The sequence below is a fragment of the Nannospalax galili genome, unplaced genomic scaffold (assembly GCF_000622305.1).
Source record: "Nannospalax galili isolate Female #2095 unplaced genomic scaffold, S.galili_v1.0 scaffold626, whole genome shotgun sequence".
Classification (NCBI taxonomy): Eukaryota; Metazoa; Chordata; class Mammalia; order Rodentia; family Spalacidae; genus Nannospalax; species Nannospalax galili.
The window spans coordinates 95,881-122,226 of record NW_008354396.1 but is presented as its reverse complement, the minus strand read 5'-3'; the positions used below and the strand labels follow the sequence as shown (position 1 = coordinate 122,226).

Genomic DNA, 26,346 nt, shown 5'->3' with positions numbered 1-26,346 from the left:
ACAAATTAAATTATTTTCTTGTAAATGAACAAGGTTTGGCCTAGAACACACTGGGTCGCTAAGGCTTGCCTGAAACTTCTGATCCTCTTGCTCCAGGCTCTCAAGTGATAGGATTACAGGGACTGGCCTGAGTTTTAAAACACAGTTTAGATGACTTAAAGCATACTAAGGAACACATACCTGACACAGATGGTCTTTCTCAGGCAAAGCTGGAGCTCTTTCCTTGTACACAGGAGGTGGTTTATGTGTAGGTGGAAGATCGATCCTGTATTAAAAATGTTAAACAAAAGTAAATGCTGCCACACTGTGATAGGGAACAGGGGAGGGAGAGGGGGAACACCATGGATAACCAAAACAAGGTTTTCATGAGTAGGGGGGTAGTTCTTCACATTACAAAAATACATAATTTCCTTAATTATTTCTTTTATCTATCAAATAGAAAATAAAAGTCAGAACTACTTCTAATGCTAATACAAAACTTGTTTATATTAAAGAAGCAATTCTGATAGAAGCATTGAAAATTATCCAATCATCTTGCACATGATCAATTTACTTAGCTTTGGCATGCTTTCACATTTGATTATTCTGACAAACATTTTAAAGATAGTTAAATAGGTATATGTCTTATTTATTTTTTAAAGATTTCATTTTAATTTATGTATGTATAACTTTTTAATGTCACCTGTCTGCAGGTGCCACAAAGGCCAGAAGACGGCAGAGGTGAGCTACCAAACATGGGTGCTAGGAAGTGAACTTGATCCCCTGGAAGAGTAGTATTCTTAATCACTGAGTGGTCTCTCCAACCCCAAATATGTGTATTATTACATATTCCTCCGTCACAAAAGTGATTTGAAACCCTGCATCTTAAAGTGACTTGAAAAGATCACATTATATTTTGGAAATACTTCCAAAACTGATATTTAAAAGGAAATATATCCTTTGAATACCAGCCTTATGCCTCAATATAAGAACAGAATACAGAGACGTACGACCACTGGCATAGATCTTGACAGTTCACAAGGCAGTTACCTTATTCTATTGCCAACACCATCAAATGAGGTACACGTAAGTAGGAAAGGACTTGCATTTTAGTTATAGATAAGGCAATCAGGATACTGACAGAGTACAGAACAAGGGCCAAAGCCGTTACCTACACTTTGTCCAAATAGGCTGGTCTCTTCTTCCGCGGTGTCAGCAGCACAGTCACAAAGACTGCAATGATGAAGAGGGCCAGGACAGCACCAATCACAGCTCCAGCCACAGCTATTGATGAAGTCTGCTTAAGCGGAACATCTGTAAAACATCAAAAAATTAGGCTATTCAAACAACTTTAAAGAGTTTTCGAAATTGCAGGCTTTAATTTTCAGTATAGTGGCTATTTGATTGAAGTATGTTATTCAACAATTAGCTAAGTGGATTCCAAATTCAATTCATTAATTTTAGTAGCATTATGTTAATAGCCTTCCATTTTTTGCTTTATTCAAATTATGAATAAGAATATCCACAATCAGGCACCCTCAAGTCAATCAATATATTTTCTATAGTCAAAGTCTAGAGAAGATAAAAAGATGAAAATAATTTTAAGTTTTCATTCTAAAGGGTGATAACCAATATAGACACTTACCATTTTTATTATATTAAAACAAAAAAGAAACTATTAAAATTAAGAATGAAAAAACCTTCAGGGCTAAACAAGACAAAAGCATACAATAGCTCAAGTACAATACAAAAATGACACTGAATATTGTCAAACTTTAAAAAAAATTTTAAAGTAGAATATTTCAAAACAGTAGACACCTTAACAGAAATTCTTTCCTACATACTTAAAGGCTATATTTACATGTATATACATATTCATAAAACTGCATACTAATTTATTTCCTAGATTACACCCACACACTTTGTTGAGAAAGGATTCAATATAGCAGTTAGCATCTCACACAAATTTTTAGTTACTATCATTCATAACTTCATAAAAAATGCCATCACTGAATTAAACAATTCACTGTTTTCAAATAAATTACCAATCATTCTATGTATTACTTTAAGCACTCTCGCCAAATGAAATACAGAAGCTCAAATTTGTGGATTAGTAAGGTACCCCCCTCTCTGTGTGTGTGAGAGAGAGAGTGAGAGAGAGAGAGAGAGAGGAGCCGAGAGAGAGAGAGAGAGAGAGAGAGAGAGAGAGAGAGAGAGAATCATGCATCCCAGGCTAACCTGAGACTTGCTGTGTAGCCAAAGATAACCATGAACTTGTCCTACTGCTTCTACTTCCTAACTCCTGGGATTATAGTGTATGATGCCACCATGCCCATATGGTATTGATGAATGCACCCAGGATGTTGTCCATGCTAAGGCAAGCACTCTACCAACTGAGCTACATGATTTTATTTTACTCTTCTAACAATTAAGACAATGAAAGTGGTAGTTTATAAATGAAGACAGTTTTAAAGTAATCTCCCCATAGACATTCAGATAAAGAGCAGCAGAAAACAAAACTTAGCGGAGACAAGGTAAGGCTCTATCGCATACCCATTTTGGATTTTGGAGTGCAGGTGGGGGGCAATAGTAAATGCAGACTTGCATTTTTGTTCACCTACGAGAATGTTTACATTAAGTTGGTTTATTCACATCTCTCTTAAATACTTGTAATTATTATTCAGAGCAGACAAAGCAAAATGCCCTAGCAGATATGAAATGTTTTACCTACTGTCCCAGTATCTTTGTATTTTATTTTTTATTTTTTTGTCTTTTTGAGACAGGGTCTCCCTGTAGCCCCAGCTGTCCTGGAACTCACTATGTAGACCAGGCTGGCCTTGAACTCAGAGATCTGCTTGCCTCTGCCTCCCAAGTGCTGGGATTAAAGTCGTGTGCCACCATGCCTGGCTTATCTTTAAGTGTAAATCATATGGGGTTTCACATGGTTAAACTTTCTTCCCCAAACTAAGCTTCTTTAATGAACAACAATATAGAGTTGATTAGTGGATCATTTCAATAGCTTCATTCTAGACTGAAACTCTTACACCCTACACCCTTTAGTGCAAACCACCCATTTTAATAACTGTCAATGAATACAATCTAGCAATACTGGGAAGTACCATACAATTATTATCAGACTATATAACTTTCACTTCTAATACAAACTGAGATTATCAATTGCTGTTCATCACTCATTATCTCTGGCATCTCAATCTGAATGTGGTAAATTGAATACCTTGTCAGTGCAGTCAAATGTTCTCAGCACGTGTGAAAAGGGGGTGTGGAATCATTTATTCTACATAAATTACATTTTCAGAGACTGGGCCTAACAATTAAAAGTAGATGAATCTACTCCGTATTTAATAATAGGCCAACTGAAATCTACTTTTAAGGGGGTTGACCAAGCAACCACCTAGGTAGTGGCACAAATAAGAACTCCACTTGCCAAATTTGCTACTTATTACACATTCTTTTAAATGTCTCCCTTTAACAGAAATTTTCTTCTGATAAGGGTAAAGTGGCCCTATCATTTTTGTTCAAGTGTACAGAATTTGGGTGTTCTTAATTACAATGAAATAGGATTTTACAGTTGTACTTTCAAAAGTGATTTTCAAAAGCTCAGATTACTCTTCGAATATAGTAAGTAAAAATTAAGATTTTTTTAAACCTACAGATTATAAAAACAACATCTACTTTTCACAGGAAAAGTGATGATAAATACATGTATAGGCTGCATTTCCTATTTCCTTTCTCTTCTAATGAAAAAGGATGTAACATATTAAAGAATATTCCTGTTTTAAGTGTTTTAGTGTGAGATTCAAAGAATACTTTGCATTCAAATCAAAGTATTTTGAAAACTGAGAATTTGTTCCAACACTGCCTCTCCCACATCTCACATAAATACATACACACTACATAGACTGTTACAACCACATTACAAGGGAAAAGGTTCAGTGTGCAAATGTACATAAACTTGGCATTTTTAAATGTTAAGCTTGTTTACAGGGTAACTGACTTGAAGTAACATTACCTAGGGAGATGTTCTGAAAAATCTAGTAATGTTTTAAGTATCAGGAAACATGTGTTACCATATTTATCACCAACAGGTTGGTATGCACATTTTTAAAAACTACAGCTTGCGGTTATCACAGAAGCTACAAAATCTCATATACACTGGAAACTCAACTCTAAGAACAGAGAAATAGCAATCTCCCATATAGCAAAAATATACCACCTAACATTAAAGGTATCATGTGCACATCTCCTAAGACGTGTTCAAGTGTTTAAAAACAAACCAGTATAACTTAATGCATAGCCAACTTTACTTTTTGGGTAAACATGCATATATTAAATATTATGGATATTAAAATGAATTAAGGTTTCATTTTTATTATCAATGATACAAATGAATTAGGAAAGTGAGAGCTAATCAGATGAATATCTCATTCATTTCTGAAAGATATGATTCAAATTTTATACTGATGATGTACAAACTTATTTTCCCATCTTTTGTTTACTTCTGTACTATACATAATTGTTATCAAAATTTTCCCCACAAATAACCTTTATTTTTTTCAATATTGAGGATCTAACCCAGGGACTTGAAAATGCCAAGCACATGTTCTACTACTGAGTTTTACTGTCATCCCTCCATTCCTCATTTTTATTAGGCCCTTGATCTTAATATGGTTACAAAGTCTGTATCTATACAAAATTTTATCCAACTCATCTTTCATTTTTTAAGTTCCATATTTAGCTCAGGTCTGTCTCTCATCCAAGCACCTAACATGTACCAGGCATTGTGATACCGCTAGGACCACAACGAGGAATCATACATCATACATCAGACTAGTCCTTCCAAGACAAACAGCCCAAAATGAGGTTACAGTAGTCATAAAACATGAATGATCCAATCATGCACAAAAACAGCACCCATTAAAAACACATTTAATAGAGGGGAATACAGTTCAATGGCAGAGTGCTTGCCTAGCACATATGAGGCCTTAAGCTCAGTTCTCAGCCAACCTCCCCTTCTTCCCTCCCTCAAAAAAGTATTTAATAAAAACAAACAGTAAACAGCATATAATGCATGAATTGTCTCCCCTTATGCACACGGGGCTCCACAGTATCACATGGGGAGGAGTGGAAAGTTACAGAACATGACTTGAGGTACCCTTCAACCCCTTCACATAGATGTTACATCTCAGGACAATCAACATGTGCGACTTCTGGGAGCTCAAGTGGTGGGGTCAGTATTCATTTTCAACACTAAAAACTATAAAGGATGTCCCATGTGACAGGTGAGCACCTGACCAAGTGGGGTTAGCAGAACTCATCTGTGACATATATTTAGGTAAGCATTTATTCCTAGTAAATGCTATTCCTGCAAAAGGATGAGAATGATATAATAATGCAGATATAACAAACAAGCATCTGACTCCTTATATACAAACTTTCATCAATTAGTCTCATTATGAACTAAAACCATGACAACCTCGTGAGTTCTGAGAAATCAGCCAAAAATAATTCTACTGTATCAGGAGACCAACTAGAAGAGATTACATTTACTCAATACCAATTAAACTCATAGTAAACCTATGAGTTGGAAACAGCAAATGTACAAGTGAGTTTGTGACTGGCAAGACACTGAAAAATAAACCTCTTGTGTATAAAGGTAAGCTCTCAAACTAGTAGCTGGGATGAAATCATTTAAGTTCTTAACAATGTACTCTTTCCATATGAATGTAGTTGCTGTGGAGAAAGACGACACTAACCACATTATCAACAGATACTAACCATGAAATAAGGCCTTTAGAATTACTGAATCAAAAAACATCTCTAAAAACCAAGGCTTTCCAAATAAAGCAGTTAATCTTTTTTAAAAATTCCATTTTAGTGAAAAATTAGGTTAATTTTAAAGTGAGACAATATCATGTTCCCCAAATAATTAGTGACAAAGACACTGACATTTTAAAATATTATTTTATCAGAGTTAAAATTTCCATTTTTGCCTATTTTAAAATACATACATACAACAAACTTGGAATACATACTAAATTTTAGCTGATGATACAATCAAATTTCTGATCTACAAAAGACAGGTAAAAACAAGAATAAAATGTAAACTTATGATAGATACAAGTTGATAGAAAAGATTATGAGTGTATTTGTTAATTCTAAAGTACAAAGTTTCATAAACCTGTCATTAGGGTTAGACTTTGCATATGGACTGGTCTCCCAATGTGGAAAAGGGGGGAAAGGAAGTTTTAGACAAAGGAGAAACATGGACAGAATTATTCAGGTATCAAAGCACATTGCATGATAAAAGAACAGTTAAGACATCTAGATACAAGTAAGCTCTCTGCTAATATATCTTAGGCATTAAGGACCAAATGGTTGCTAGCATCAAAAGCAGAAAACCTAGTCCTCCTGAAGAATATATATTGGCACCTATGAAATAAACTTGCTCAGAAAATGAAACATGAATCCAACCAATGCTCTAGATCTCATTGTCAATTTATAAAAACACAGAGGGATGCATACGGAATATAACAGAAACAATCCAAACAGGGAAACTAAAGGAAAACAAAGCAATTATTCTAAAAATAGACAGGAGAAAAATGCAGGCTTGAGAGCCAGAACATAGAAAAATGCATTCTAGCAACTACTATATATATTAGACTTGGAATCTCATTGAGACTGAAAAAAATGACAGAAATATGAACACTTTTTGACATTAAAACATTCATAAATAGTGTAATAAAGATACTATGGTTGCTGTGTAGAATGGTCCTTATCTTACATAGCTATAAAATGACTTGTTTCCAAATGAAGTAACGGCAGGAGTGGTGATGTGTATAAGGGCTTAAAATTAAACAAGAGTGACAATGAACTGGCAATAATTGAAGTTCATAGATTAAAAAAACAGACTCCACAGGTAGGTTTTTTTTCCCTGAGAAATTTCTCACTATTCAGATGGCACCATTTTTATAAAGAAATATTATCCATGTAAGGAAATAAAGCTTTGGACTATTATCAAGTTTTAGGGACTACTTCTGTTTGAATGTTACTATTTCTGAGCTCACTTGCAGTCTGTCATTCATAATGCCCAGCCAGGATGAGCAATGCTCTAAAAGTCAAGTAAACTACTACTTTATTCCTACTTGAAACGTCTTTACCCTTCCAAAGTGAAACATGCATTAACTACTGCCAAAGTTCAAGAAAAGAAATGACCCCTACAGGTATATATACATTAAAAAAAAAAAAAAAAACAACAACTGTAAAATGATGTTTAGTTCCATCTTGATGGAAACTAACCTTTACCCATGTCCATGTCCATACATAAAAAAATGGTATAACAGAAGAAAACAGATGTATGTGATAAGACCATGTTTAACGCTTAGAATTTGGAATACTGTTGACATTATTCTAAAGACTCTTTTAGGAATAAATTTTTATTGGTATACCAATTGGTGAAGTAAACATTCCAAATTGTATGCTACTTAAATATGCCTGCTTTTTCAATAGTAGTTTAGAAAAATATGCACCATTATTAAAAATAACAGGAAAGTGATCATAAACAATTCAAAACAGTGATACATCTATTTAAAACATTTCATAAGCAGCAAATAAACACCATTAAATAACAAGATAAGTATCTATGAAAATGTGCTAATTTCAAACTAAAAACCAAATAATGTCATACACATTGGTTCCAGCATCCTAAAGATGCCAAAACACAGGGACGTGCAAATCCCTAGCAATTTATTATGTGAAGATAATCTGTCTGCACATATCCTCCTATACTTTATCTCTAGATCATTTATATTGTCATGAAATGTAAATTGTATGTACTAGCTGTTGCACTGTATTGTTTAAGAAAAAGTGAGACAAAAACATTGCATGTTAGTGAAGATGCAAATTTTCAAATATTTTTGAGTATCATTTAGAAGTGTATGAATTAAAGTGTGTTAAAATCAACTTTTATAGTGACTAACATGTCAACTCATAGGCACCATCAGTTTACTTAACTCTATCCTTAACCTGATAATTTCTGATGATTCAATGCACTTTCATTATGAATTAAAATGTAGGCTATGCATACATGCACATGGAAACACAAACACTAGGAAGTATGAGGACAAAAAAAACATGGAACCAAGGTTTTATTCTAGAATTATACCACTAAAGAGAATTTAAAAAAAGAAACTTTATTTCATGATTTATTGCACGGCAATTGGGGCTAACACCTGCTAAGTAACTTCTTTTTTTAATAAAGAAAAATATCATTGCTTAAAAACTAAAATTAAACCCAAAACCAGCATATCAAAAAAATCTGAGAAACAGCTTTTGTCAACAGGTCATTTCTAAGGAACAAGTGTGTGTGTGTGTGGGGGGGTCGATTTATACTCTCAACTCTATGATTAAAATTTTATTGTGTCTACTGTTTCTTCCTTTCTGATATTTTACATAGATTACTTCCACATGTAAATAAGCTATTGCATACTTTCTTTATTTAACACACTCAGATAAGATGATTTGCATATAAAATGGCTACACTTCTGTCAATATTTGCATGTAGACATTCTAATTCCTACAATTCTTATAAAACTCTCACATATGGGTGACTAATCAAAAGCAATACTACTGAAAATCTTTAATTCATATAGACCTACCCCTACCCATCAGGCACATGATTAAATATTAAATTGTTCAAATATGGCCAAATTTTAAAGTTAACTTCTAGCCTACTGAAATTTAGTGTATTTTAACAAAAATGAAAGGAAAAAATATTTACACTCCTGAAATATTTTAATAAGAAGTAGAAAAGAACCCTAAACTATAAAAATGTAAAAGCAGTTCAAAACACATGAAAGAAATAAAAGTCAATATGGTCTCTATGATAGTAAAAATAATCTTTCATATTTTCCAAGAAGATACTATGATTTTTACACACCTAACAATCAGCTCTGCCCATTACTGGTATTCAAAACTGAATTTAAAAAATGTTTATTTAATATGACTATGCATTTTCACAAACAAGTCTCTGTGTACAGTACACATACATAAAGCTCTAATACACAGCAGTGAAACGCTTCCAAAAGTCTCAAGCATTAGTGTACGATTTCTAGAAACTGGAAACCTTTCAGTATGTCAAATTACCAAGATTATGGATATGGAATATACTAAATACAGCTTTGTAGGCTTCCAGATTGCCTTCTCCCACAAAAACAAAGAAAACACAAAAACCTAGCTACATAACCACAAAATAAAAGGAAGTTCTTCATCAGTAAGGAGGCATTTGAACTTTTGAAATATAGTTCTTGAGATACATTACTAATTTCTTTCAGATTATAGTCAAGATTCATACAGAATCCTAAATGTGATCATTCTGCTTGGACTCATATAGCATTTCAAAACCTTGTTTCTAAAAATAAAATTTTTTAATGAGAGCAGTAAATTTGCATCTTTCATGGAAAGAAATTCTAGACCTGCATTTCTTGTGGTTCATATCATTACTGATATTTAAATGAAGATAAAGTTAGTTTAATCACAGTGCATTATTACCAAAAATTTTTTTCCAATGACTTGTTCTAATGAGTCCTAGCATACAAGTGATTAACTATATTAAAATACAGACATTTTAAACAAGATATTGGTGAACTTAACTGTATTCCTTAATTTGATATTACTGTCTCACAATATGTTAGGGTAGCACTTCTAATTTTCACAAAATACTGCTAAGGAAAACTAGTGTATCATCACTTAGAATAAAGCTTTCACTACTTGTAATATTCTAGGAATATGTCATAATTTTGTCTTCTATAATATATCTTTTGGACTGAGAAAGAATTAGGACAGTGGGTGATTGAGTTAAAAGAGTACCTAACTTGCTTTTTTCATAAAAAATAACTTTATTATGATTCTCTTCATAACATCATCTTCATTGCCCTGGTAAGACACCTGTTCTACAGTCTTTTTCCTAATGAATCAAGAGGAAAACATTCTTTGGGTCTTAAAACAGTTGTCATTATCACAATTTCATAGAACGCCACTGCAGAAGCAATTTTCCATACAAAGAAGATTCACATTTGAAGATTTAGCAAACATTTCTCAGGAGTTACATGATATTGGACTATATTTAATGAACTATGTGAAACAAAGAAAATAAACCCCCAAAAAATCTCATGATATGTTTCCAGTTTTAATTGTGAAAAAAAATCTTGAAACACATACATACATTCAGGAGAAAAATGGGATGGATTTCCAATATTCATCATTAAGTGTTATCAATGATTGGGTCTATAATTCAGAATTTTCTAGTTAAACCCCAAGCTTCCAAGTTTATTTGATATTTTGTACATTTACCCATTTGAACATCAACATTAAATAACTAAAACAAGATGGACTAGAAAATTCTTTGTATAGATTTCTGGCTGAAACATCTCATGTCTAAATCTGGCACACCAATATAATCAAATGTCCTCTTTGTACTGTATCTGTGTACCATATTTTCATTACTATTCATATACTTAGGAAACAAAGCATTAAAATAGGTTAATGCTTAACGTACCAAAACCATGTTCACAAAACAATTTAAGAACTGTCTTCAACAGATGAAAAATTATAATTATTATGTTTAGGAAGCATGTATTTTATTATTCTTGCATGTTATTTTTGGACAAAAATATTGACCAGGTAATTATGCTCTTCCACACAAATATATATTCACTGAGTTTACTGCCACAGTTTTAGTGCAACAAAGTATCTTTGAAAAGCCACTCTACAGTAATTATGGCAAGGCTCATTAAAATGCAGAGGTAAAGATTCCATTTATATAGAAACAGAAAATAATGTTTGAAAATGAAAGATACTCCAACAGGATAATTTTAGTATACTAAAAAATATGTAAGCATCTACTGAATTATTTTTATTGTCAATTTTGATGGAGTACCATTTAGTGGTGATAAATTTTGAGAGGTATATGTTACACAAATGTTATACTTGAGATTATAGTCTTAGGTAAACATTTAATACACAATGGCAAGGTAGTTTCGTTTTTTTCTTTTTTTAATTTTTGTACCAAAAAAGCCATACATTTAGCGCTGACATTTCTTCTTACCTGTGTGCCTCAGACCAATAAAGCACTCTGCATTAGAATTTAAATCTTGAGACAGTAGTACAGCAGTGAAAAAAAATTGTAAAGCAGCTCAGATACATTGAACCCAGATTTTACATTTTCATTTGTCAGATCAGAATATAAAAAGCTTGAAAATCAACTTGAAAAAGCTTATTCTTCCTCAAGAAAAAGTATGAACAATCTGAAAATGACCAACTAGTATGAATGAAACATTGTACACAGTGAAGTCACATTAGTGGCTGTTAAACATACCACTCCCTCCTGGAAATTACAGAACCATCTACATGGGAAACTAAATCATCTTCATTTTCGTCATATTGTTCATCACTGACGAACTTCATTCCCAATTTTAGATCTTCATAATAATCCATCGGTCTTTCAAACCTAGTGAGATTTTCTATGTTGTTCCACTGAGTTTTTTCAGGCTCTTCTAAGTAGTCTTTACGTATTAGATTATTCACTGGATTTTTATTTTCTTTTTTTACACTGTCTGGGTAAGAATCAAGCTCATCTTGTTGAAGAACATCTATTTGTGATTCTTTTTGCATGTCTGATGGAGGAATGTAGTTCTTGGCAAAGTAGTCTCCACGGAACGTCCGTCTTCTCCTATAGCAGAATATTCCAGCCAAAACACTCACAAGTACTATGAAGAGAGCCCCGCCCACTACACTAGCAATGATGGTGCCAATTGTGTCATCCTTAATTGTTGCCAAAGTTGACAATGGGAAGGGCAACTTTTTAGGTTCTGTCGCTAGCTCCTCGGTGTCAGCAGTTGAGGGATGCCACTGAACTGTAGGCTGAAGGGTGGTAGTAGTAGGAGGATCTGATGGAAACAGTAAAGATAGACAAGACACAGAAAGGCAAAGAATGTCAATGTAGGCTGATCCAGCAGCAGTTGAAATGACAGCAGTTAATGAGTATCTATTCATAGTAACAATAGTTTTTCATTCTTAATTTGATTAAGATTAGAAGGTAGTATTAATTGTAAATATTAAATATATATATATATATAACAAAACTGACACTTAGTCAGTTACCAATGAAGTGAAAAGAATGAAACCTATGCTGTAAATCCTAAGTCATTCAGTTCCAAGTATGAGTAATATTGTGCTCTAGGGAACAAGTTATTTTTTCAAGGTAGATTATTAGTTGGTCTATACATACCCGGCTTAAGAATTATCATACAAAAAATTAAGTACTTCAAATGTATATTTTCTTAGCCAGTAGCACAAGGAAATAAAATGACAGAATAAAAATGAAGTTTTCTTAATATACATCTTTACCTAATGTGTAAGATCTGCACTTATCTTTTAAAAGAATGAAAAACTATAGAATCTTGTTAAGTGGGCATAGTAATATAAGCTCTTGGTTTAATAATTCTCTCAAAAATATTTTTCTTTAATAAAAGTACTCAAAATTCTTACGAAGGATCTATGTGGTAAGGGTCATCTAGTAATTTCAAAGGTTAAAAAGTATATTGAGAATTGTGTCAATCAAAAGGACTTTTATCAAATGAGACCAATAGACACAAAGATATACTGTAATGAAAACATCACATTTAATATTCCATGGGTAATATATCTGAACATTTATAAAATTAAGGAATTTCAACTATATTTGTAAAATGCCATTGCTTTAGCATAGAGTCTCAAAAAGAATAGCTAATATTTTAGAGAGAACATTCTAATAATACTTAAATATTAGATGCAAATGAACCTTTTTATTGACATTAGATTATAGAGTGGTCATTAATATTAAAAAGCAACTAAACATAAATAGTAAAAATTAAAGGTTGGTTAATTATTCATTAAGTAAATATCTGTAGGTCATGTTATATAAAATTCTAGAGTTTAAGGATGAGTTTAAAACTTTTGAGTTTTTCATAGATAAAAATAAATGACCTGAATGGTAATTTCCTATAATTAATTTTTAAATGAGTAGTTCTGACAGAGCTTTTAAAAAATGATTGTTAGAAAAATACTAAATCTACATGGGGTAAGTTATTCTAATATTACAAGCTAAAGAAAAATACTTACTGAAACAGGTTTCATCACGGAATGCCATATGTATAGAATATGGTAAAAATTTAGCAAGTACATTAAAAAAACTTAACAAATACAGTATAACTAATTTCCTATGATTTTAAGCTAGCATTATAGGTAATCCTGTGAGGTGCTTTGAAGTGTCGTATGTATGTGAATTGAGGAAGAGTTTTAATTCAGGAGAAAAAAAAATCACTAGCTGAGCAAATTCATTCTGAAGAAAACAACTGTGAAATTGAAGGACTCTAAAAGTAGTAAGGCTGCATGTAATTCAGCTTCACAGAACCCAGACATTGAACAAAGAGACAAAAACTTAGATTCCCTATAGGACAAGCTGTGTATTTTTTAGAAGGGAGTAGAGAATTCCAAAAGAAAAATGGAGGCGTATGTTTATATGAAAGGACCTAAATGAACTATAATTTATGCATTTGTATATACAAAGACTTTAAGGTTTTGGGTAGCTCTTAATATGCTTGTTTTCTTAGAGCAATGCATATACCTGTGCTCCTATCAAGTAAAAAATACAAAAATAGTTTTATAATGTATCCTTAAAAAAGAATTGGCATTTTAAATTTCTACTTGAAAACTTCTTATATGAATACAAATGTATTCCTATTTTTCATCTACTCGCTTTAAAAAAAATACAATTTCAGAAAAATCTAACAAAAAATTAAAACTTATGATATCTAGCTTTATTAGCAGCCCTGAAAAAAATTTCAATTCATTCTCCTCCTCCTTAACCAGTGTTAAAAGTAGCATGGCCATCTTCTTAATATCATGCCATAAGGAGCTAACACTTCATTTTATATATTAAGCAATGGGCAAATGACAACGCATACTTCAAAAAATTTAGACTGAGTCAAGGTATATGTATGAAGGCAAGGCTTTAACAATCACCAATAGCTATTTATCTATATTGATTTAAAATCACAACATCAGTCCTTATTTTTTCAGACATTCTTATATTCTTTGCTGAATATGTAATAAATGAGAAGATAATAAAAAATCTAATAAATTACAGGAGACTCTTATATTTCACCCCAAATGACTAATTTTAATTCTGTTTTGCTAAGTAATTACTTCTGCCAAATGGGAAAACAAACAGTCCATCCAGAAAGGTCCTTGTAACTACAAGGCATAGTTTATCCAATTGTTTACCCTGTTAAAAAAATTAAGTATGCTAGTTTTCTTTTTTAAACTTACTTTTATTTTTCTGTGTATGAGTCTTTTGCCTGAATGTATCTAAGTGTACCACGTGCAAGCAATGCCCTCGGAGGCCAGAAGAGGGCACCAGATCACCTGGAACCAGAATGGCTTAAGGTTGTTAGTTACCACATGGGTCCTGGGAACGGAATGCAGGTATTCTGCAAGAGCAGCCCTTGAGTTTTTAACTACTAAGTCATCTCTCCAGCCTTGACTTTTATTTCTTTAGACTATATATAGGTCGCTTAAATAAACAAAATCATATATCTTAAAGTTAAAAATTGCTAACTGTGGATCCTTGAATTTATTTATGAATCCTAAAATTAATAATCTGAAATTCAACTTTGTAGAGGATTTAGAATATTAGACATGGTATACTGATCTGAAATGTCAAAATATGTTCTATTTTTCAGAGAAGTAACGTATCAGTTAAGGAAAAGTATTAAGCAAAAAACAAGCCAGACAAACACAATTCCAGCAGTCAGTTAGTCCTGGATAAAGAGCCACTGGAGAGTCATGAGGCTGACACTGTGCCGGAGTGCAGTGCAGCAACTGAAGCTGAACAGCACATCAACAGCCAGTGAGTGACCTTTTGTCCCAAACCTGAAGCTTACCGATGTGGGAAAACATGCAAGGAAATTAAAAACTATTTCACTCAGAGCTTCTAACACCCTATTTTTCCAAATAAAACTTTTAGACTTGTCATAAGGTACATTTTTTGTACATATTTTTCAAAGCTATTTCTAAAATTTTTAAATGTCAATTTAACACTGATGTGAAATTTACTGTGTCAATTACAGCCTCTTATCCTGATAAAAATCAGGTTGACTAAACACAGCCTTTGTAACATCATATTTAGGATACTTAGTGCAGCACAAGAAGTTCTTAAAGAAGCTAACTAAATTTGCCATAGTATCCCCCAGTATTACAGAATCTGGATGGAAAGGCAAATTCTAATTCTTGATCACTTGATAACAGTATATCTCAAGTATTTCAGAAGTACTTGGACGAAATTAAATGATTTTTCATATTTACTCAAATTTGTTTCACCATTTTATAACACTTGATACACTGTTTTTCTGCTTTGTTTTGTTTTTGATTTTTTGAGACAAGGTCTCCCTGTAGCCCCAGCTGGCCTGAATTTCACTATGTAGACCAGACTGGTCTAGATCTCACAGAGATCAGGCTGCCTCTGCCTCCCTCCCAAGTGCTGGTATCAAAGGCGTGGGCCACCACACCCAATGATTTTGAGATTTTAAAAGAGTATAGTCATTAGTTCCATTAACAAAAAAATTGAAGTTACTTCTTTCCTAAAACTAAATATTTTTCATTCATACAATTAATATGTACTGAGTTCTTATCATATGCCACAGGTCACTGTAGATGGCAGGAATATAGCCGTTATTAAAGCAGACAAAAATTCCTGCCCTGTGTTAACTTCTACTGAGGGCAAAAATAGACAAGCCTATTAAAAAATGTAATATGCCACACTGACGACAAATACTATAGAGAAAGAGAAAAATATGGTAAAGGAGGAAAGACATCAGTAAAAGGGTGAGGAGAGGATTTTCAATTTTTAAAATAGTCATCGAAAAAAGACAGACTTCACTGGAAAAGGTGACATTTTGGAAAAGACTTAAAGGGAGTGAGGGGAAGAGCTATAAAGAAACCTTGTGGCAATCACTCCAGGCAGCAGACAGAGCAAACACAGACTCTGAGGTAAAAGCATACCTGTTGTGTTCAAAGAAAAAGGAGGCCAGTGTGGCTGAGCCAGTGAGCAAGAGACATAGATGACAATGTCAAAGAGAGCATGCACAGCACCTACTCACCATAAAGATTTGCTTTTTACTATGATAAATGGAAGTTCAAAGAAGGTTTTAAGGAAAGGAGTGACGTGATATAGTGCACTCTTTAAAAGGACAACTGACTGCTCTTTTGATTAAAGACTGAATGGTGACAGATTCAATGTGGAAAATGGATGGCTATTATCATAGTGAAGGAAGAGTTCTGATTGCTTAGATCAAAGTAGTAGCAACGGAAAAGGTGCAGGGTAAGTAACATTCCGTATAACATATGGGAGAGCTGATACTGGTTTGCTGATGAACTGGGAAAAATATTAGAGAAAAAGTGAAATGATGGTTGCTACAAATAGCTGTCCCTTGAACATAAGGATAGAATCACAAATAACTGAGTGGATAGGCTGACAGAGAAACAGGGTTGATGTCAGAGGCAGGAGAACGGTCAGGATGAATCTCAATTTTGAACCAGGGAAGCTTTAATGTGTATTTAAATTCTACATATAGTTAATGAGCACAAATAGGCAGTTAGAAAAACAGGTCAGGAATACTAAAAAAAAAACAAAAAACAACAAAGACAGGGAATGGCAAAGGGTATAAATTTGAGATAGATATCACCAAATGAAATTAGTATATGTAAGAAAGCCCAAATTGAACCTTGATATATAAAGATGACATAACTATGACATACTGAGCTAAGATTTACTATATTCCACATGAAACTGTACAGCAGGAACAAAAGGCAAAAGTCTTTGGGAAATTAAATTTTAAATACATATTGACTTTGGCTAGTCTTTTAGAGGAAGAGACCTGTATACTTTAATCAACTTTCCACCAAAGTACTGTTAGTAGCATAAAGAGCTAGGGATATATAGTGTTCAGTCTTCTGGAAGTATTACACAAAAAGAAAACAACAGTCTCTATTGTGTGCTGAGTAGTGAGTTCACTGTTGAATACGCAGTGGTGAACAAAACAAGCACACGCTTCTAATTCCAAGGACAGATAAGTATATAGATGACCATCTAAGTATATTGTAGCCAGTATTATGAACAAAAATGAGGGATCACATAAGCACTGAAATATAACAGTTAAGCAAGTATGAAGTCTTTCTAAAATTTACAATGTAGTCTCACATCTGAAGAGATCGGAAACCTTAATAACCATGACATAATACAAACCTCATTGCAAGTGCTCTTTCTCTCACCTTCATTTTCCATTTGCTGGACAGGAAGGCTGTTATATCCTTCCAGTCATTAAAAACCACTCACAATATTTTATATATTTTAAATGGGTACTTCATTGATCATTTATACCTATTTTTTAAAATATAGGTTTTGAACTTACATTTTGTAAATGTCCAAATTTATACTGAACCAAATTAACAAAACATTCATAGTAAAACAAGTATGAGAAAAAGTCAATATTCCTAAGGGCTTAAGAACTGACAATAAAAACATTAAATTTTGCTTCATCAAAACTTTCAGTACATTCCTGCTTCACTTCTCAGTACCTAGAACGGCAGTCCCATCTTCAATGGCAAGCAATGTTATTTAATAAACCAGTTTAACAAAGTTAATATCCCACGTTATCAAACAACTATATGCAGAGCAGCCAATCAAGGAGAAGAAAAAACACTGTTCAAGAATTTAGAAAAGCATGTTACCAGTAAAAGAAATTTTAAAAAATTCATTGTATATACATTTTGGCATTGCCACTTTACGTACATATTTCAGATGGGGTTACTTTAAATTACTGCATAGTAGTGTATTGTAATTGTTATAGGAATATTTTAAGTAACCCAGCTTGGAAGTAGGTAGTAGCTTACCTGAAATGTAGATGAGCTTTTGGTCACTTCTTTGACCAAGGGAATTTGTCACTTTACAGACATAAACACCAGAATAATTGAAGGTCAGTGGATGGACAAAATGAAGAGTATTGTCTGAAGCCAATAAGCCATCAGGCCATTGTCCATCCAACCTAGATTTTAAAAAGTATACATTATTTTAAATGGCTTCAAGTAGTAATTACTGATAATTATTTAAAATAAGATGTTACATTCTTAAGATACTATCAAAATAATCCATATCCTTTTGATATTAGTTATGGGATGAAAGAATATAAATTTTCATTTTAATGAAGATGAAGCCCATTTAATACACTTACTCTTTTAGAAAATTAGACAGGTCAACATTCTGTTGAATGGGAGGGAAGATGACAAAAAATATTTTAATAGTTTTTATTAAATTGGTTCTTTGACAATATGATACATGAATAAACCGAGTTCTCATTGCTGTCATCCTTCACCATCTCTGAACCTCCATCAGTCCTCTTCCCTGTAAGTCCCCTTCCCCATTCATGTCTTTTTGTTTCATTTTGTGACTTGCTGAGTTTAACCAGGACTGTTTGTGTAGCCGGGGGTTTAGAACTATCCATTGGAGCCTGGTGGGCTCATCAGTGGTTACCCAACTGAAGACAAAAAGAAGAAATACACATGACTACTAAACATTTTTAAGTGTCTTCCCTTCCTTCCAAATCCAGCAATAAACAATATTTTAGGGGGCAGGGAACAGGATCCTGTGAGCCCCTTCCTGGCCCATGACTGACTGTTGGCAAGCCCAGACCATTGTGCAGGCCCACTGCAGGGCCACCACTAACTGTGAGATCATGATTGCATCGGTTCTATCAGGTCCAGAAAATGGCATTTCACTTCTCCCTATCTTATAGCTCTTATATTCTTTCCACCTACTCTTCTGTGATTTTCTCTGAGCCTTGGAGAGGGTAAAATTAATGTCCTGTTAATTAATGTCCTGCTGAGACTTAAATGTCAACTTATTCATAGCACCTTGAGTAGTCACGAGTGTATGTATTCAACACCTTTCACTGAAGAGAGAACCTAAATCCCTCTATCTCTCCCTAAAAAATAATCAATTCCAAATGGATCAAAGACCTCAAGATAAAATGAGAAACTAGGAAATTGCTAGATGAAAAGAAAAGGAATATTCTAGAATATATAGGCACAGGTAAGGACTTCTTAAACAGGACTCCAGTACTCAGGAAACAAGGCCAACAAATGGAACCTCATGATATTAAATAGCTTGCGGATTGCAAAAGAAAGCCCACAGCATTGGAGAAAAATCTTTTCTAGCTATACATTCCTACAGAGAATTAGTATGAATTCAAAAATCAAACATCCAAGAAAATAACTGAATCAAAAAATGGGCTATGGATCTGCATCCTGGTTAGCTTTAACTGTCAACTTGATAGGGCCTAGAATCACCTAAAAAGGAGTCTCAAGGGATTTCCCAGATCGCACTGCCTATAGAGAATTGTCCTGTTAATTGGTATAGGAGGACCACCGAGGGCAACACCACCCCTAGGCTGGTGGTCCTTAGTTGTATAAAAAGGCTAGCTAAACATGAAAAGCAGCATCCTCCATGGTTTTTGCTTCAAGTCACTTCTTGAGTTCCTGCTCTGACTTCCCTCAATGATGGAATGTAACCAATACAGGGCAATGAAGCCTTTTTCCTTTGTTGCTTTTAGAGTGTTTTACCATAGCAATGGAGATGAAACTAGAACAATCTAGACAGAGAATCCTCAAAAAGAAGAAATACACATGACTACTAAACATTTTTTTAAGTGTTCAACTTTGTTAACCATCAGGGAAATGCAAATTAAAATTATTTTGAGATTCCATCTCGCCTCAGTCAGAATGGCTACCATCAAGAAATGAGGGATTATAAAAATGGCTCAGCAGTTAAAACCACTTGCTGCTCTTGTAGAGGACCCAGGTTCAGATCCCAGCACCCCTATGGTAAGTAGCAACCACCTCTAACTCCAGTTCCAGGGGATACAATGATTTCTTCTGGCTTCCACTGGCTTCTGTATACATGGTGCACAAAAACCCCCACAAGTATACAAGTTACATACACAAATAATATTTTTGAAAAGGAATGAAATGAAAAAATAAGAAAGAAATGAAATGACAACAAATGCTGGCAAAGATGTGGGCAAAGAGGAATATTTATTTACTCTTGGTGGCGGTGTAAGCTGATACAACCACTACGGAAATCAATGTGAAGGTTCCTCAAAAAGCTAGAAATAGATCTGTCATTTGAACCAACAATACTACTCCTGAGCATATTCCCAAAGGATTCTATATCTTACTACAGAGATGTTGCTCAGCCTGTTCATGCTGTTCTAGTCACAACAGTTAGGAAATGGAATCCCTGGATTATTCACATTAACAATTGGTGATACATATACACAATTTTTTATTCAGCTATAGAGAAAAATAATGAAATCTGCAAGTAAATGGAAGAACTGGAAACAATTATGGGGTAGCCCAGGCACAGAAAAAAAGAATAGTCCATGTTCTCCTTTATAATAGATACTAGCACTGACTCTTCAGATTTGTATATTTCCTATAGAAGCCAGAAAAGAAGAGGGCCACTGGGGTGGAGGATGCCTTAAGGCAGGAGGAGTTTCAGAACATAGCCAATACGAAAACAGAGAGGGGATACCAGGGATGGAAAGTTTAAGCACATTTGGTGAGAGGAGATGGAGAGGAAGGGGGGGGTGGTTAACCTAAAATGAAGTGTTTATTAAAAAGCCCTATGAAGAACTATTAATTAGTAAGCTAAAACAAGAGAGAGAGACGGTGAGTTAGAAAGGAATTATCCTGCAGGACTGGACAATATACTTCCTAAAAACTATGAGTTATTAGACAAAAATGAGATACCACCTTTTGAGCTGTTGGTCAGTAAGGTCCTAGAGGCCCCCAAACAATATAGGCTCTTGCCATTCCTCTTGGTTGTCCAGAAGAACTAGATTAAGAGCCTATTGCCAAAGACACCATACACTCTGATTACAAGATACAGAAAAACCAAGTTGGAACTGAACTTGGAGCTTCCTGCCTGCTGGTTAGCTTTCATAGTGCTAAAAGGTGCTATGCAAGGTGGTGGAGGAAAAAAAGCATCTTACCAACCTGCCAGACAAGATGTGCCCACAGGTCCAACAGTAGGATGAATGTCATGGAGGTAACCAACCACTCTCTCATAGGATATGAGGCCCACTCCACAAGAGAGAATTCATTTCTGCCAATGGATACCTCATTGTAAAAAGCCATGGCTGAGAAGGACAGACATAGGCCCTGGATGGGGACTTACTACTATTACTTAGCTAATTTGTCATGGTTTCTAGCTGCCGTACAAATATCTAGAATTGAAACTAGAACAGTCTGAACACAGAATTATCAAAAGAAGAAATAAAAATGGCTAACAGACATACTTTGCCATTAGGGAAATACAAATTAAAACTACTCTGAGATTCCATTTCAACGCACTCAAAATGGCAATCACAAAGAAATCAAATGACAACTAATGGTGGCAAGGATGTGGGGAAGAGGAACCTTTCTTCATTGTTGGTAGGAGTATAAACTGGTATAGTCACTGTAGACCCACAGACAAATACTATGCTCAGGTGTAATCAAAGAAGCTTCTCTCTTCAATGAATGGAGGCGAATATAAAAAAAATTTAAGCATCACATCCAGAAAACTAGAAAGTAGTTTTTCTCGATGACATATCTAAGAAATTAAAATTCTCAGGGAATTATGAGTACACAAATAATGTTTCTATAAATTCCTTATTAAAAGTCTTCTCACTTAAATATGTAAGATGTTTTGGCATTTTCTATACTATAATTACAGAATGTAACTTAATACTAGCCTAGATCTATATTTTACCCAATACAAACAATTTCTAAGGTACTAATAAGGACCTACTTATAAAATTATTTTATTTGTAAAGTAGGTATCTGTTACAAAGAAACTAAAGTACCTTTTTATTATCTAGAATAACTTTGTAATCCAGGCATAGTGGCATATGCCTGTAATCTCACTACTTGGCAGGCAGAAACAGGAGGATTTAGTTGGAAACAAGCCAGGGCTACATCATAGGACACTGCCTCAAACAAAAAAATAGTAACTCATTGTAGACAGTGTTTATACTGTGTTAATTTTGCTAAAAAGGTACATTTGTCATACCATTGAGGTAAACCATTTAATTCAAATCATAAGAACTCTTAAAACCATTTACTAAAAAGGAACTAAATACATAACTTTTCAAACCTAATATAAAAAATATCAAACTAGTGTTTAGTTTGAAACTTTTAAAACTACACAAATTACTTATCTATAAAATATAAGGGTAAAAATAAAGAAAATCGAGGTTTTAAACTACTATAATTTAGACTACGCAAATTTCAAAACTTCACAATTTTTCCAAATTTTCATTTACTCATTTAATTATCTAGTGCTATACTCTATTCTGTTGGTATGCTGTTGAATTGGGTAAAATCTGGTATTGACTTTAAATAATGAAAATATAGAGTGGGAGTTCAACAACTTATTAGAAAGGGAATAAAACCGAAGACTAGAAAAAAGCAAATCAATACTGGAAAGTAGGCAACATGGTTTGTTTTGCATGAAAAACAGCCAGTAAAAATCTCTCAAACTTTTGTGTATAGACTGAGTATCACTTAATGAAACAGCTTGGAAATATAAGCATTTTATATTTTTTTACTTGAGTAAAGTTTTATTTTATTTTTTAACTTTTTTATTTTGTACCATTCACACAGACATTACTGGTTTAAAAAAACACTAATTCAAACATCTGAAATGTGTGAGCATTCAAAATTTTGAAGCCCACTAGATTTTGGATTTTCAGATTAGTGATGCTAAACTTTTAATTTTTGCACTGATATAGACAAAAATATTGTTAAATATTTAAACAATACACAACCCTCATGAGACATTTTTGTACAGAAAATTTTTGCAAGCATTGGTTCCTAACAGGTGAGTTTTTCTAGGAGGACAGGAATTATTATGAAGTATATCTTTAAAAACTTTCTCTGCACCTGAGATCAAATTTGTAATTATATTGTAATCATACGGTGACAAAAACTCAAGTCCTTTAAATTCTTTAAAATTTTAATTTTTTAAAATAAAAATTAGCATATACTAAACATTTTCTACGCTCCTACTGCATGTCTTATACTTACTGTTTACACCCTCATAAAATTGGAAGAAGTACTACTACTAACGAGGGAAAAAATTACTAGAGGGACTAACTGACATTTAAAATACAAATCTACAAATGTAGTACTCCCCCCAGCATTGCTCTTTGTACTCAGAACTGCTTTGGCCATCCGGGGTCTTTGTGCTTCCATATGAATTTTAGAATGTTTTTTTTTTCTAATTCTGTAAAGAATGTCATGGGGATTTTGATTGGCACTGTACTGAATCTACAAATGGCTTTTGGTAAGATGGCCATTTTTACAATATTAATTCTTCCAATCCATGAGCATGGCAGGTCCTTCCATCTTCTGGTGTCTTCCTCAATCTCTTTCTTTAAAGATTTAAAAATTTCATTGGAGAGATCTTTGATGTCTTTGTTAGGTTTTATTCTGATTGTGTGTGTGTGCTTGTGTGTGTGTGTGTGTGTGTGTGTACATGCACACATTTTGATTTCTGTAGATAAATTTTATAAGCTGCATTAATCATTTCTATGAGTTTTCTGGTGGAATCTTTGACGTCTCTCAGATATCACATCATCTGCAAAAGGGGATAATTTGACCTCTTCTTTTCCAGTTACTGCTCCTTTAATTTCCTTCTCTTATTGCTCTAGCAAGACTTTCAAGTACTATGTTAAAAAGGAGTGGAGATAGCAGATAACCTTGCTGGTTCCTGATTTTAATAGGAATGCTTGGACAGGACCCCTTTATTAAACTTCATCACCCAAGGCTCAGGAACCATGGCAGAAAGAGAAACAGAAAGATTATAAAAGCGAGGGAGGAGGTGCAGGACCATATGGAAACAGAGTCCTACAAGCTCATATGAGTCTGTGACAATGGTGTCAGCATACACAAGTTCCATGCAAACTCAGGCAGACAAAAACCCCCGCATAGAACTGGGAAAATGAACACCAGACCCCAATCTTATCTGAAGGAATATTGGCAACTGATTGCAGCTAGATGAAGAAGAGCTGAAATTCCTAAAAAAAAAAAAAAAAAAGACTCTAAATAGGCTGACTAGACCTCTGTGGGGACACTGACTTAGAAAGGTGGGCCTTAACAGCGATGACAGAGTATAAGAGTATATAGGCTCCAGTGGGGTGGCGGGGTGGGGGGTACCAGTGGGGACCGAACTATAAAGATGATCGAGATGTTCTGTATAAAATACATGAAAATTAAATAAAAACAAAACTTTTTTTTAAAAACTACTAATTAAATACTGGGTTAATAAACCGGAATTACATGATTTTCTTGAAACAGTCTGTCAAACAGACATCTTAACTGATGACTGCTTTCCACCTTTAAGTAAAACAGTACCTTTATTTTTTAAATTATCTAAATTCAATATGACCAAATACAGTATTTTCTTACTCCCACATAATTCTATCAAAAACAAGTTATGAAATTAAGCATTTATTTTAAACCTGCCAAGTTAAATGTCCACATGCTCCTGAGACACAAGGCTATGTTATGAAAACTTTAGAACATTCACTATCTGGCTTTCAGCATTAAAGCTGCATTCATTAAAAAACAAAACTTGAACTCTCCTAGCCTGCTCTCCTATCCTCAGGCCTCTTGAGGTAAGTCTATCCCGCAGCCCTCTGCGCCTTGACTCCCCCAATCACATTCACCCTTCGATCTCCCCTGCTATTCTCTACTCCTAGTTTGGGCCCTGTGCCATTCCTAGCCATGGGGCCCCAGACACCTGGGGAAGCAGTACTGCTTCCTGATCCTTTTCACCAATACCAACTTAGTGCCTTCCTTGGGCCCCAGGAGCACTGCTTCTGGGCCTCGCCCGGCCCTCACCTCTCTCTGCTTCCCTGGACCTGCACCACCGGCTAAATCTCCTAGCCTACTCTCCTACCCTCAGGCCTCTCTTGGGGTAAGTCTATGGCGGAGCCCTCCACGCTCAGACTCCCCCAGCCTCATTCGCCCTTCCATCTCCCCCGCTGTTCTCTACTCCTAGTTTGGGCCCTGTGCCATTCCTAGTCTTGGGTCCCCAGACACCTGGGCAACCAATACTGCTTCCTGATCTTCTTCACTCAAACCAACTTAGTACGTTCCTTGGGCCCCAAGAGCTGCTTCTGGACCTGGCCCCACCCTCACCTCCCTCTACTTATCTGGTCCTGCAACACCCGCCAGCCTCTTTCTGGGGCTGACAGTCTCTTTCTGGGGCTCCAAGGCTTACCTTTCTTCTTCCTGATCCTTTGCATCCAGTACAACCCACCTAGTCAATCCACTCCCTGGGAAATCTTGGGGCTTCTTCCCACACGCTACTCAATCCACTCCCTGGGAAATCTTGGGGCTTCTTCCCACCCCATCTACTTTTGCATCCCTGCATGTCACGGCCATGGCCAGGATCTCAGGTCAGTCCAACACCCAAGTTCCTGAGGCCAAAATAATCCTTAGAACATTCCAGGCCTAAGGAGAAAGTCTGAACACTTCTGACCCACATTGGAATTGGGCCACCGCGGAACTCCTGAAGACAAAATCAATAAAGCCACGACAACATAAAATCAAAGGAGAGAACCAGAAGCTTAGATGAACCAGCTCTTCATACCCAAAAAGTAAACCACAAACACATAAAGTTCAAAAAAAGAAGCAGAACTAAACTTGAAGGCCCGAGTATCACACAAGAGTCAGAAACTACAAAAGAAATTCACATGTCAAAATCACAGAGAAAAAATAATAACATGAAAAACCAAAATAACATATCCCCACCAAATACCAGTAATCCTCTAGAGGAGCACAATGAGAAGCCCCTAGAGACAATGCAGGACATGGAACTCAAAAGAACAATGATGAATATGATAAAAGAATTCAGTGAATTTAAAGAATACACAAACAAGGTAATCAAAGAGCTGAAGGAAGACGGATAAACTTCTGGATGAATTCAGAAAAGAGCTAGAAATATTGAAGACTACTCAGGATGAAATAAACAACGAAGTGTAACACTCCATAAGCCAATTAAAAACGGCAGGAGAAAGCCTCACCAATAGGATGAACGAAATGGAAAACAGAGTATCAAGACTATAAGATAAAGTGGACGAACTGGACCACTCAAGCAAAGACTATGAAAAATTTAAGAAATCACAAGAATGGAAAATGCAGGAATTA

The 26,346-nt window shown here is 34.6% G+C and overlaps 1 protein-coding gene across 4 annotated transcripts in view; it reads right to left on the bottom strand.

Moving 5' to 3' along the window:
* Nectin3 (nectin cell adhesion molecule 3) overlaps window positions 1-26,346 on the bottom strand; it is a 134,440-nt gene that overhangs the window by 58,319 nt on the left and 49,775 nt on the right. For 3 of the 4 annotated variants that reach the window (XM_029555250.1, XM_008851612.3, XM_029555251.1), the window contains exons 5-7: window positions 17,986-18,137; window positions 1,155-1,293; window positions 181-265 (exon numbers count right to left, since the gene is read on the bottom strand). In XM_029555250.1, the coding sequence (XP_029411110.1) occupies window positions 181-265; window positions 1,155-1,293; window positions 17,986-18,137 (376 nt within the window). Of the gene's footprint in view, window positions 1-180; window positions 266-1,154; window positions 1,294-10,162; window positions 11,943-17,985; window positions 18,138-26,346 lie in introns of those variants that run through there. The other variant, XM_008851610.2, reaches the window with a different exon arrangement.